Raw genomic sequence first — 12,689 nt, 5'->3', positions numbered from 1 at the left:
TTTCAAAAGTTTGCCGAGGGTATTTCTAAAAAAAAAAAAAAAACAATGTGTGCACTTTTCATTTTTAGAAAATTGTGTTCTACAAATATTATTGTTTCTTTAAAAAGGAAAAAAAAGTACTAGTGATTTATAGACCACAATTTATCATACAAAAAGTGTTCCAGCCTAGTGACAGACAGGATAAATGTGGCATTTGGAAAGGTTTGGTTTGCTAATACATGTCAGAAGTTCAACCATCCTCCTGAAGTGGAGGGTGAGACTATGGCTATATAAACCCCAGCTAAGAGTCTACTCATTTTACTCTGGGCTGGAGGAGCGTCAAGGATTCAAGCATGAAGCTCCTTTTTCTGTCTGCCTTTGCACTCTTTGTGCTTTTCACCTTTGATTATGTCAACTCCTCAGCTTATGACAAAATAGTTTCCCACAGCCGCATCAGGGCAAGAAAGGAAGGGTAAGTCAGAGATTATCAAAGGCTTTTTTAATGTTAAGATATGATTTATTTGGATAGTTGCCCTATAACAATTTATTTTTTTCACTGCACATGCATGAATCTCGAGATTTTGAGAAAATGTCTTATCACCTTTGCACATTTGTTTGTTTTTCTCTCCAAGAAAGGTTTTTTTTCTTGAAACTGAGTTTAAAAATATTTCGAAAAATCTTTAACACATTAAATATTATTTCACCTGAATGACAAAACCTCAAAATAATCACGATGAATTATACATAACATTATACATGTTTCATAACTGTCACATTATATGCATAACACCTAGTGAAATCTTTATTCCAGTTGCTAAATATTTAGTCATATTTGGCAGTTTGACATCTTTCCAAGCAGTTTATTTTTCCACATAGTCAAGCTGAATAAATGAAATTCAAAAGCAACGTTCATTTGTTTAGTACGATTATTAATCCTTGTCACATCTTCTCTCACAAATCTGAACAGACCCAACGTCTGTGCACTTCAGCAAGTTATGGGGACAAAGAAGAAATACTTTAGCACTTGTCGTAATTGGTACCACGGGTCCATCTGCGGAAAGAAAGCGTAAGTTGGTTAAAAAGTTTAATGAAATGTCATGAGATTAGGAAATAAAGTTGCCTGCAGCTTTTGCTGTGTTTTTTTTTTTTTTTTTTTTTGCCGTTTCTGCTTGCTCTTCCATTTTCTCCTATTTCTCCTATCGCCTTCATGGAAACTTGGATGTTGCCACAGTAACAGACATCTGTTATGCTACTTTAAGTTGCACTGCTGTGTAGAATGAAAAACACATTTATAGAAGCAGTCCTAAAACATTGTGTCTCCACTACAATCCTACTCTAGCCCATAAACTTCAATAGGGTGTTTGTAACGATAGAAGCCCGGTGGTCGTTGAATGCCACAGCGGTGAACCACTGATTCCAGGATATGATGTGGCTGCAGAATAGTCACTGTATTCATGAATGGAAACACATTCAGCTCTGTCACAAAAACCCCTTTTTTGTTGGTACCCCTGCTGGCTCAGCACATTGGGATTTATGCATGCAACTAAGCCAAGCATGTTTTAAATGGTCTTTAAGTGTTTTCTTTCCTCTCTATATAAATATATTATTTTAAAATGTCATTCAGATGTAATTATAACATAAACGACACCCTGGATGAACTCTACTTTCTATCACACAACTAAACACAAGCCCACTCCCTTGAGTGGTACCGTACAGCTGTTTTGACTAAATTAGGCTTTTAACAGCAGGAGTTCAGGCAGTAAGCTTTAAATTATTCTTTTCATTTTGCTCCAACTGGGTTAAATCTCATGTAGCCAGCAAAAATATTATGCTTTTCCCAAAGCTAGAATTTCTACTTCTGAAGCTGAGTTTGATTCCAAGAAAATCTAACTACCAAGCTCTTTGACAGACAATGAAGTATTCGATTACAATAACACCATATGCAATAAATAGGGGAGCTTTACAATGAAGTTATCAAGACATTAAGTGGAACAGTACTTTTATAAAGATGCAGATGGTCAGAAGTTTCCAGGCTCTATGCCAGACACAATCTTTCACTGTGGGAAAGCAATATAACACCAGTTTTGCTGACTCTGCCCCACCGGGGCTTGTATGAGCTCACTGCCACCCCTGCAACTCCATTCAACCTTAATTCAAATACAGATGTTATATACATGCACTTACCCATGACCTGGAAGCAGGGGCGTTTTGTCTGTTTAGAATATTAGCAGAGGATTAAACAAAGAACAGTGGACTTCAATATTCTGTCTCCCTATAAAGTCTGAACTTTTAACAATTTGCTGTTTGGTTATTGGGCTCTACCAGAGAGAACATTTTCAGAGATTTGTTAAATGTTTTTTCTAATATGTATTTATTCCTTCTTTAACATGGCATACTGTAAAAGCACAGGGGTTATTTAATCCCAGTCTCAGATGTCTGCAACAACTGGAGAACACATGTGGAGCTCAGATGGAATGTGGATTTTAAACAACCTCCTGGAAAAGAAAACTCTTAAATTTGAATACTTTATGCCCCTATTTACTTTCTGCTAAATCGTTGTGGCATGTCTCTTTTCCCTGAACCAATAGCAAGTGGTTAATTCCTAAAACAAAAAAAAACTTTGTATTGGTCTTATTTTTTCTTTTTTACATAATCTTTTTTGCTGCTGTAACACCAGAATTTTCCCATTGTGGGACAATAAAGGGATTTTCTATTCTATGGGATAAACTTCTGCCCCCAAAAAAATCTTGGACATCTATCCCTACGACCCCCCACCCCCCCACCCCCCATCTCTTTATGCATATGTTATTGCTTATTTTTAATAGCTGCATGTGGAGTATTATGTCTTGAGGGTCTTTTTACTGCTGAATACCTGCGAGTTAGTCAGTGTGAAATGATCTTCATTACATAGTAGCTTTTCCATTGGGGAATCCAACCTGCAGTTTCAACATGTTTTAACATGTTACAGTAAATTACATATGAACCCAGCAATTCCACATTAAGTTTTACCATTCTCTTAAGGATACAGCATTGGATCAAATGAGAGGAAGCTCTGATTGATTCTTAACCACTAAAGTAACTTGAATCAGTCGAGCTTTGTGTTAGAAAACTCAGTTGAGGAACAAAAAAAAAATCTACGTTGATTAATTGTTTTTTAAATATATGTCTATTGTAATAGTCTCACAATTTATAAATAAATAACCCATAAATATATTATAAAAAAAAAATTCTAACATGTTTGAGATTGGCCGATTGCCAGTAACAGCTTAAAATTAATTGTTTATCTTAAAAATGACTACGGAAATGGTAGCATCATCCTCAAGGCAGGGTTTTGGCTCAAAGCGCTCGACTGGATTCCACTGTGAAGATAATCCAGAAAATAATGAGTTACATTAGCAAACACAAAAAACTCCTCTGAAAGATGGACAATCTAATCCAAAACATACAAATCATTAGGAGTTTCTAAGTAGTTATGCTACTGAGCTAAGTTATTTCCAAGAAGTTGTAATACAAGTTTCTCTGCAGGACTGTGCTGTATGAGTGCTGTCCAGGATATATCAAACTTGATGGCATGCCAGGCTGCCCTGCAGGTATAGTGCTTTAACATTCTGGCTGCATTGTAAAAGCATTTATTACTACATGTTCTCAATTAAAACACACGATGTATACATTTTCTTGATTTATTTAATTTTTTTTCAGTTGCTCCTATTGACCATGTGTATGGGAGTCTGGGTCTAGTTCAGGCCACCTCAACCCAAAATTATGCGGACATTTCTAAACTTCGACCTGAGATTGAGGGACCAGGATCCTTTACTTTCTTTGCTCCAAGCAACGATGCCTGGGAGCTGTTAGATGATGTGAGTCATGAAAAACAACAACAACTAAAAAATCTGTAACTTCTTTGTCCCTTGTCTTATTTATACCCATTTTGTTTCCATCATCTTACAGACAGTAAGGAATGCACTGGTCAGCAATGTCAACATTGAACTTTACAATGCACTGCATTATCACATGGTCAACAAACGCCTACTGACCAAAGATTTAAAGAACGGACTGACCCTGACTTCTATGTACAATGATCTTGGTCTCTATATTAATCATTATTCCAATGGGGTGAGTAGTGTTATGTACTTGTTACACTGAGTTGCACTAAAACAACATTGTCTTGTTGTGTTTGAACAAAGTATCTGAGGTTTACCGTGAAAATGTATATTGCCCACAGGTGGTGACTGTGAACTGTGCAAGGATTATCTATGGTAACCAGGTAGCAACCAATGGAGTCGTCCATGTCATTGACCGTGTCATCACTAGTGTTGGAAGCACTATTCAGGATTACATTGAGGTTAACGATGACTTGACAACCTTGTCTGTAAGTATAAATATTTAAGATAGTTCCTATATTCATTTTATGTTGAAGTTTACCAATAAGTTTGCTGGTGAAACCATAGGAAGCAGCTGAGAAGGCTGGACTGCTTGAAAAACTGGGTCAGCCAGGACACTACACTCTCTTTGCTCCCACCAATGACGCTTTTGATAAGATTGATGGTGATTCCATGGAGAGACTTTTGGGTGACGACGATGTCCTCAAAGGTAAATCTCAACATTGTTCGTTAAAACTAAACTGAGTATTAAATTCTTTTACTTTTGATGTTAAATCTGTTTTAAATACAGGGAACTATTATAATTTTCCCATTGTGGGACAATCATTAGACTTTTGATGAGGTTTTGAAATAATTATTTTTTCATCACAGGTTAAAAAAAGCTTCATTATCATGATGAACAAGAATTATGAGCCTTTTCAATCCACTTTTCAAACATGCGCCTTTTGTAACCATCATTTGAAGGGTTTTTGACTAGCCCTCATGGTGGAAATGTTAGAAGTAATTCAAGTTCTTGGTTTCTTGGCACATAATTTGCTTTAGAGCATATTCCTCAAAATGTCCATGGAGTTGAGGTCAGGGCTTTGGAAAATCTTTTGGGGAAGCTTAAAGCTTGGCTGCTTTATTCTGTCCAAAACCAGCTTTGGTTTTTCTTTGGTTTGGTTTTCGTTGTCTTGGAAGACCCGGTTGTGTCCAACCATTAACTCAAACTATTGCCCTCAATTTAAAGGAAATTCATTATCATGATTGACTGACTCCAATGAAAATCTAGGACCCACAAAGGCTTAACCCTTTATAAACTAAAAAATACTAGAGGTTGTAACTGGAAAAGGGACATTACACTAATTATTACTATATATGTATAAGCCTATGTATGTTTGATGCTGTTTAAAAATTTAAATATTCAAAACAAATATTCTTATTGTTGACTGTATTGTTTTCCAATATAAAACAATTTTCTAAGACAAATTTGAAGAAATTTGTTTGTTTAATATTTTAAAGTTATAACCAGAACTGTATTTAGATTTAACTTCCTATAATAGGTACATTTTATGTCCCATATGTAAAAATGTGTGTTGAAATGCTTTGTATTTATTCTAAATGGGATTATTGAGTCATCTTTTACACAGTAAACACAACAGTAGTCATGACTTAAACTCTTCAAATATTTAGTGAGTTTAAAAAAAAGAAAATGTTGGCAGATTTGTAAATTCTCTTAGTAGCAAAGAGCAGCTGTTTTAATAAAGGTTTAATAATTTAGGTAAAATAAATTAAAATATTGCTGCCATAGGTTCCCTTGTCCTTGTCCCGTGTAACTCTATGAATAAGATCAGAACTATTCTAAACAGATCAAGACATTCAGCAAAGGGTCCACAAGGTTCTACAGGCTCCCCGGGGATTATTTGTTTAGATTAACATGACTATTCACTGTCAATGCCTCCTATTCATGTCTTACTACTTTCTTTGAAGATAATAAATATTTTATATGTTGTTGTTTTTTTTCAGCTCTTCTGAGTTTCCATATCCTGGACTCAGTCCAGTGCTCTGAGGCCATCATGGCTGGAACTTCTTATGAAACCCTGGAGGGAAACACCATTGAAATTGGCTGCGATGGAGAGAGTTTAACGGTTAATGGAGTCAAAATGGTGCTCAAAAAGGACATAGTCACTACCAACGGTGTTATTCACCTCATCGATCAAGTGCTAATTCCAGACTCAGGTTAGATCACCAATCTGTCCCCCAACCTTCCTACTTAAGCAGACTATTTAGGTGTGAAATATGTTTGATCTGTTTTTAATATTTTAAAAGCATCTAAATTTATTTATTTTTTTTGCTTTTAAGCTAAGCAGGTAATGGAACTTTTGGGAAGTTCCCAATCAACATTTGGTGACATGATGTCCGAGCTGGGCATTTCTGCCGACATTAGAGCAGACGCTGAATACACCTTGTTGGCTCCTCTAAATGACGTCTTTACTGGTGAGTCACAAACAGCTTGCAATAGCAAGCATGCCATCTCTTATCTGCAGTCCTCAGAGGACCTAAAGATACAGCTGGCTGCTTCTTATTTAGTTTAACTGTTTTAAGTTTTTCTTACTAGATTGTTGTTCATATTTATGCAGGCATATTATAAAAATGCTCATAAAGTAGGAGAATTGATCATTTATTTTTGAAAAACCAAAGATATATAGGTATTTTGGGTTTGGTAAAATATGGAAGCACTTCGTCATCATTAGAACTTGTGCTACTTTCCTGTTCAGCTATTTTTCATCTTCATTGGAAAGATTTTAATTCAAAGTTAATCAGCAGTAAAAATAAATAGCTGAGAGGATTTTATGGAGGGTGTCATCCAAGCATTCTATTCTTTAACGAGATTAAGCAAAAGAGGCTATTAAACATGCAATAAGAGTACCAATTATTAACTTTAAGAAATTTAGACTAAATTAATACATAAATAACGTATACTGAGTTATCCTGATTTATATGATACTATAGGTTCTGTAACCTTTAAAATCACTGATAATCAAAGGCATTACTTAATGACACCTTTGTAGTAACATGCAGGTTTTTTGCTGGGGTAATAATTAATACGTTCTGCAAAACATTATTTGCAATTGTGAATTACTCTACTTGCACAGGCATTACATAAATGTTTTTCGATTGCAGAGGAACTGATGGCAATGGATCAAAGGGACCTCAGGATCATCCTGGAGAACCACATCATTAAAAATAAGATTGGCCTTGGACAACTGTATAATGGCCAGCAGCTGGAGACCATTGGAGGAAAAATTCTCAGGGTCTTCATTTACCGCACGGTGCGTCATCGTCTCCAGAACCCTGCCTGAAAATTAGAGCTCTGTACCACTAGACAAACACATCATCTTTCATGTCATTATTCCATTAATCACAATATTTTTTTGGAAACATCACATCAATCTTTTCCTTTAAACTAGTGGATTTCTCTCTAGGCGGTCTGTATTGAGAATTCCTGCCTCATAAGAGGCAGCAAAGAAGGGAGCAATGGAGCCCTTCATGTCATGAGGACGACGTTGAAACCTGCAGAAAAATCTATGTTTGAGATTCTGACTGAAAACGGAAGTTTTAAGTAAGTTCCCCAACAGATAAAAAAAACTAAGTACCGGTAAACTTTGGGGTTAAGATGCAGAGTAATTCTCAAACCACTTTTTGTTTTCCATTAAATTCACCGAGAACACATAAAAAAAGGAAAATTTCTAATGCAAATTACACACTCTCTGTAGTTACAGCCTATTTTTTTTTCCTTTCTTTGTGCCGCAGGATCTTTTTGTCTCTAATGGAAGCTGCTCAATTGACAGACCTGCTCAAACAGGAGGGAGGCTTTACTCTGTTTGCCCCCAGCGATAAGGCGTTTGCTGCTTTGACTGAAAGAGATGTGAGATTGCTGAAAGGTGCCTCTTACCATAATGACCTTACCTGTTCTTATCTCTCCTGCACTTATGGTGGCAATTCAAATTCTTGTAAGTTTCTTAATAAACATGTTTTGCTGTTATGTTTTTTCAGGCAACCTTAATGCTCTTAGGACAATTCTTCTATATCACTTCAGTAATGGTATTGTCATCGGAGGCGGTTTGGAGGCTCGCGTGACAAATCTTTTAAAATCTCTCCAGGGAAGCAACCTCAAACTAAAATATGTAAGCATATAGCATCAAAAATTCTAATAAAGGAAATATATTTTTTAGAAAAAAGGTTTAATCATTGAAGGTTTTGGTTTCTGAATCTTTAGCAGTTATATTGTCAGTTACATGTTAGATAGTCATCTTAGATTGTGATACCATAGTCTGCAGCAAGCGACTACCAATTCCTGGAAATCCATGTTACTGCTGTCAGTTAGGTCACATTTTTGTCTTTCATTATTGGTTTAACTTTTGCTCTCAGGCAGATGATGCTGTGCAAGTCAATTCTGTCGTACTCCCAGAAACCGATAAAATGGCCACAAATGGTGTTATTCATTTTGTCGACCAAGTCCTGTACCCTGAAGGTAGGAATTCCATGTTGAATTTCATTAACATTCACTCCTATTATTAAATCTGTCAAGACATGCAAATGTTTTTTGTTTTTTTTAACTGCAGTAAAAGTCTATTTGTGGTTAACTTCCTCTGCTGTCTTCCAGATATCCCTGTAGGGAGCCAGGATCTCCTGTCGATACTCAGGAAACTCATTTCTTACATCCAAATCAAGGTGAATTAGGTTTTAATCAAAGCTTTAGTACTTATGCTATGTTTTCTTCTGTATGAAATAAAACTTGTACCATGATCTTCAGAATGTAAGGCATCATTTTAATCAATAACATGCATTTTTATGCATGTTATTAATTAAATGCATACTGCTCTGCTCTAACTCCTCTTCAATATTTTTACAGTTCGTGTCAGGATACACTTATCAGGAAATACCACTTACATTTATGAGTAAGCTATGATATTTGTGATACTATTAAGATTGTTTATTCAGAACCTTTTTCAAAATGTTTTTTTTTTATCAACTAAATTGATGTTTTCTTTTACTTTTAGAGAGGATCATCACCCGTGTTGTCCAACAAAGTAATTATAATTAAGCTACTTTTGTTATGGTGTTCCTCTAGCTACATCCTTTACTTTATTTTTGTTTTCTTTAGAGGATAGTAATCCATCAAAAGATAATCTTTGCTCAAGAATGCTATATTGTGATGTTAATTATTATTTTATGTGCCAAAGTTGTCAGTGTTTTCCAAGTGATTTAACAACAGCCATATTTTAAATTCCAGTTCCCTTAAGTGAGGATGTTTGCTCTTCATATTTGTATGACTTGTTGATATAAGAGTTTATAACTTTTTGCATTTAATCTATGGTTCTTTAAGCTCTCTAACTGGAGAAAAAAAAATTCATTTTCTTTTATTAGCTCAAAAATGAATTAGTGGCATTTCAGCTGCTCTTTGCACACCTTATCCAGGATCCCTGAGGTGTGAGGTACATCAGAAGCAAACAATGCAAAGAATCTCCTAAAGTAAAGAAATAGAGGAAGCTGGAGTAGGTTCTTTTTTCCATGAATGTCATTACAAAGGGTGTAAAAAAACCTTTGAATATTGGGAAACCCCATACAGTCTATAGTACAGTTTTTTTAAGCTATTCATGTGGCTAAAGTAGGGCTAAGTGAAGTCAGTCTTAACAAAATTACACACAATATACCTTAAAACATGTAGAGGTAATTTAAAATAAATCACTGAAGCTACAACACATATGACCAGATCTTTGCATTTGTATTTGTAATAATAGTTATAATAGAATATGTAGTAATAATGAATTTGTTGTGCTAAGTATTTATTGTTTTTGTGTTTTAGCTAAGAAACACGTTGTAATTTAATGTTATGGCATTTAAAGAAGCAATAGAAATTGTTTTGACCAGAGGTTATTGTAATACCAGCTTTATGAAACAATCTCTTTATCTTTACAGCTCCTGAAGTGAGAAAAATCACAAGGGTTATTGAAGGGCAGCCCACCTTCACTAAGGTTACTAGGGTGATTGAAGGGGAACCGTCTATTACCAAAGTCACCAGAGTCATTGAAGGGGATCCATCTTTTACCAAAGTCACCAGGGTTGTCTCAGGTAATGATTTAACTTTCAGACATTTTGTCCAAAGCTTTACATGACTCATCCTTCTGATGACTTATGAATTTTCTTTCCAGGGCCTCAGTATTCTGTCAGTTCAGGCACCACAAACATTGCAGTGGACGGTAGGTGACATTTAAAGTACATGCCAAAGAACATTTACTGCGATATTCAGCCTTTATCTTTAGAATGACATGATAATTAGAATATAAAGGGCTTTAAAACATTAGATTTATGACTTGTCAAAGCGTGTAAGTTCAGTCAAAACTATTTTTTTTTCCATTAGGACTTGACCTCTCAAGAATTACTACCATTGAAGGGAATGCTGATCTAGACTCTGATCAACTTCGCAGGCTGATCCAAAGTGAGTTTTATCATTCTGTGAAACTGACCGACTCAGAAAAATAGTATATCATTAATATGGACTGTGTATATTTGCTTTCCTTTCATAGAAGGAAGACCTAATCCAAGAAAAGGTATAGGTAAAAATTAAAAGAATAAAGAAATATTACAGCTCAAACACTAGTGTGTTTAAAATGGATTCAACAGCGTTATGTTTGAGCTGATGTTTGTTTTAGTTTCATTCAGTGTATGCATCCATGTCACACATTTTTAACCTCCATCATGTTTTTACTTTGTCCCGTCAGTCATGCTTGGTTTTGTTAACGGAATGGTTTGACATTTTGAGAAATCAACTCAAAGTGCTTATTTCCCTGTTAATGATTTCATTTAGTTTAAAAAAATGCATGCTAAATAAAAACAAAAAAAGCAAAATAAAAAAACAGAAACAAAAGCAAATAAAATGATTTGTTCAATTGATCTAAATCTGCAGTTATATTTTATTTCATTTATGTATTGTATTTCTACTTTATTAGAATGTTTCTGTTTAAAGTAGTGGTTAGTGCATAGAGGTTGGAATCCTGAGGTTGTGAGTTTGAAACCGACTCCCACAGACTACCACTCTGGGTCTCTGAACAAGACCCTTAACCCTTGATTGCTCTCTGGGCGTGCCACAATGGCAGCCCACTGCTCTCCAAAGGGATAGGTTAAATGCAGAGGTAAATTTCTCCAATATAAGATCAATAAAGTTTAATAATAATAATTATTGTTGTTATTATTACCATTATTATTATTATTATTATTAATCTGGCAAATTGCAACAAGGGGAGGTTTTGGTCCAAGTAGATTAACTACTTGGATCCCTTGGGGCTGCCTTCTAACCTCACTGGGAAAAACAATGGAAGTCAAAAAATAAAACCTACTGTACTGTAAACCTCTATAGTTTCCACATAAATGAAGTTTATTTGACTCTATTCCACATAAATAAAAGAAATAATGAATAAAGCACTGGTTTACCGGTAGGTGCTTTTTGATGTGTGCGTTGGCTGATTCCTTTGCTTTCCAGTTCATGAGCTAAGTTAAGCGCAGCGAGTGTTGAATCACATTTTCCATGCATACACAGGGATTCTATCAGTCTTTTTTATCGTTACACACAGTAAAGGAGCACATGAGTGTATTTCCAAAAAAAGTCAACCAATTCCTAATGTCAGCTGTGGCTTCTTGCTCATTTCAACATGCTTGTCTGCACATTGCTTACACAAACGTTAAGCTGACATTTACTATGTCTGTGCAGCTGCAATTTGTGCACCTTTTTTTTCCTGTATGGTCTGTCTCAGGTCCATAATTCACAAAAATGGTGAGCTTATGCGGGAGCAGTCATACTCCCACCTCTTGCTGTGCTGAGCCTGGTTCTGCCATGTGGAAAGAGCTGAGATCAGACCATAAAGTTGTCTGAGCTGCAATGCAAATCATATTTCCCATTTAGGCAATAAGCTGTTCTATGTGGATCGCATTTATTTATTGTTTTATCTTCTCTGTTAGCTGGAAACAGGAGGAGGGGGAACTAAGGCTGGCCGGATGACGATATCTTCCTGGTGAAGTTATACTTGGTGGCTGCAAGTGGTTTCCTACAGAAGATCTGAAGTGTCGGTTTCCGATGACGACAGCACCTGCTAACCACAAAGAACTGTTCTTATAAACTCTTAATTTTAATGGTGCTTTATTTGTATATAGATTGAAACTTTAAGTTCGTTGAATGTTAGCAGTTCAAATGAACAATTTTCTGTCAGATTTAAAAAAAAATCTAGTCATTCCAGTGAACATCAGGTCAGTTTATCGTAACAAAAAATGTTTCTAACTTTTTCATGACTTTGAAAGATGTGAATCTTGGACAAAGATGGTTTATGAGGTATTTTGAGAAACAGCTTAAAAAAAACATGGTGTTAAGAACTATATTTTATTGCTTCAACTGCTATGTAACTTTGATATATCTAGCCGTATGTGGTTTAAGGTTTCATGTACATTTTGTTGGCTGATTCTGTCATTTTTAAATAATATGGCTAAGTCTAAATATGTTCTTTTCTATTTTCCAAAAATCTTGCAATAAAATGCTTTCATTGAAAAAAAAAAAGTCAAATTATGACAAATTATTTTCGTTTTTCTTTGCAAATGTCAAATTTTTTTATGTTTTGTAAGAAATGTCTCTGCTTAATTCTAAATAAGTTTATTTGTTGGAAAGAGCGGTTTAATTTATTTCATAGGATTAATCTTTCATGGATGGATCTGCAGGAGATTTTGGCTATCAATTTCTGTTCATATTCATCACAGATGTAACACAGGGTCAAGTGGGGCTCCATAAAAGAAAGTTTCATA

The 12,689-nt window shown here is 35.3% G+C and overlaps 1 protein-coding gene across 3 annotated transcripts; it reads left to right on the top strand.

The window, feature by feature from the left end:
* The first annotated feature begins 268 nt into the window (after positions 1–268).
* LOC107092106 (periostin-like) lies at positions 269–12,208 on the top strand. 3 transcript variants are annotated; one of them, XM_015386402.1, is made up of 22 exons: positions 269–451; positions 947–1,045; positions 3,505–3,569; positions 3,679–3,836; positions 3,928–4,092; positions 4,202–4,348; positions 4,428–4,569; positions 5,865–6,077; positions 6,201–6,335; positions 7,023–7,171; positions 7,325–7,461; positions 7,653–7,783; positions 7,896–8,026; positions 8,271–8,373; positions 8,506–8,573; positions 8,755–8,800; positions 8,903–8,932; positions 9,822–9,974; positions 10,055–10,102; positions 10,264–10,341; positions 10,430–10,453; positions 11,859–12,208. In XM_015386402.1, exons 1-22 carry the CDS (start codon positions 333–335, stop codon positions 11,882–11,884), a joined length of 2,367 nt encoding a protein of 788 aa, XP_015241888.1. In that variant the 5' UTR covers positions 269–332; the 3' UTR covers positions 11,885–12,208. The 3 variants fall into 3 exon arrangements, with proteins under 3 accessions (XP_015241888.1, XP_015241886.1, XP_015241889.1); XM_015386400.1 differs by having other exon boundaries at positions 10,430–10,459; XM_015386403.1 differs by lacking the exon at positions 10,430–10,453.
* Positions 12,209–12,689: the final 481 nt, after the last annotated feature.

This window comes from Cyprinodon variegatus, unplaced genomic scaffold (genome assembly GCF_000732505.1).
Source record: "Cyprinodon variegatus isolate N-32 unplaced genomic scaffold, C_variegatus-1.0 Scaffold367, whole genome shotgun sequence".
In the NCBI taxonomy this organism is placed as follows: Eukaryota; Metazoa; Chordata; class Actinopteri; order Cyprinodontiformes; family Cyprinodontidae; genus Cyprinodon; species Cyprinodon variegatus.
Note: the sequence above shows the minus strand (reverse complement) of the source record. Positions and strands in the feature narration are given on the sequence as shown.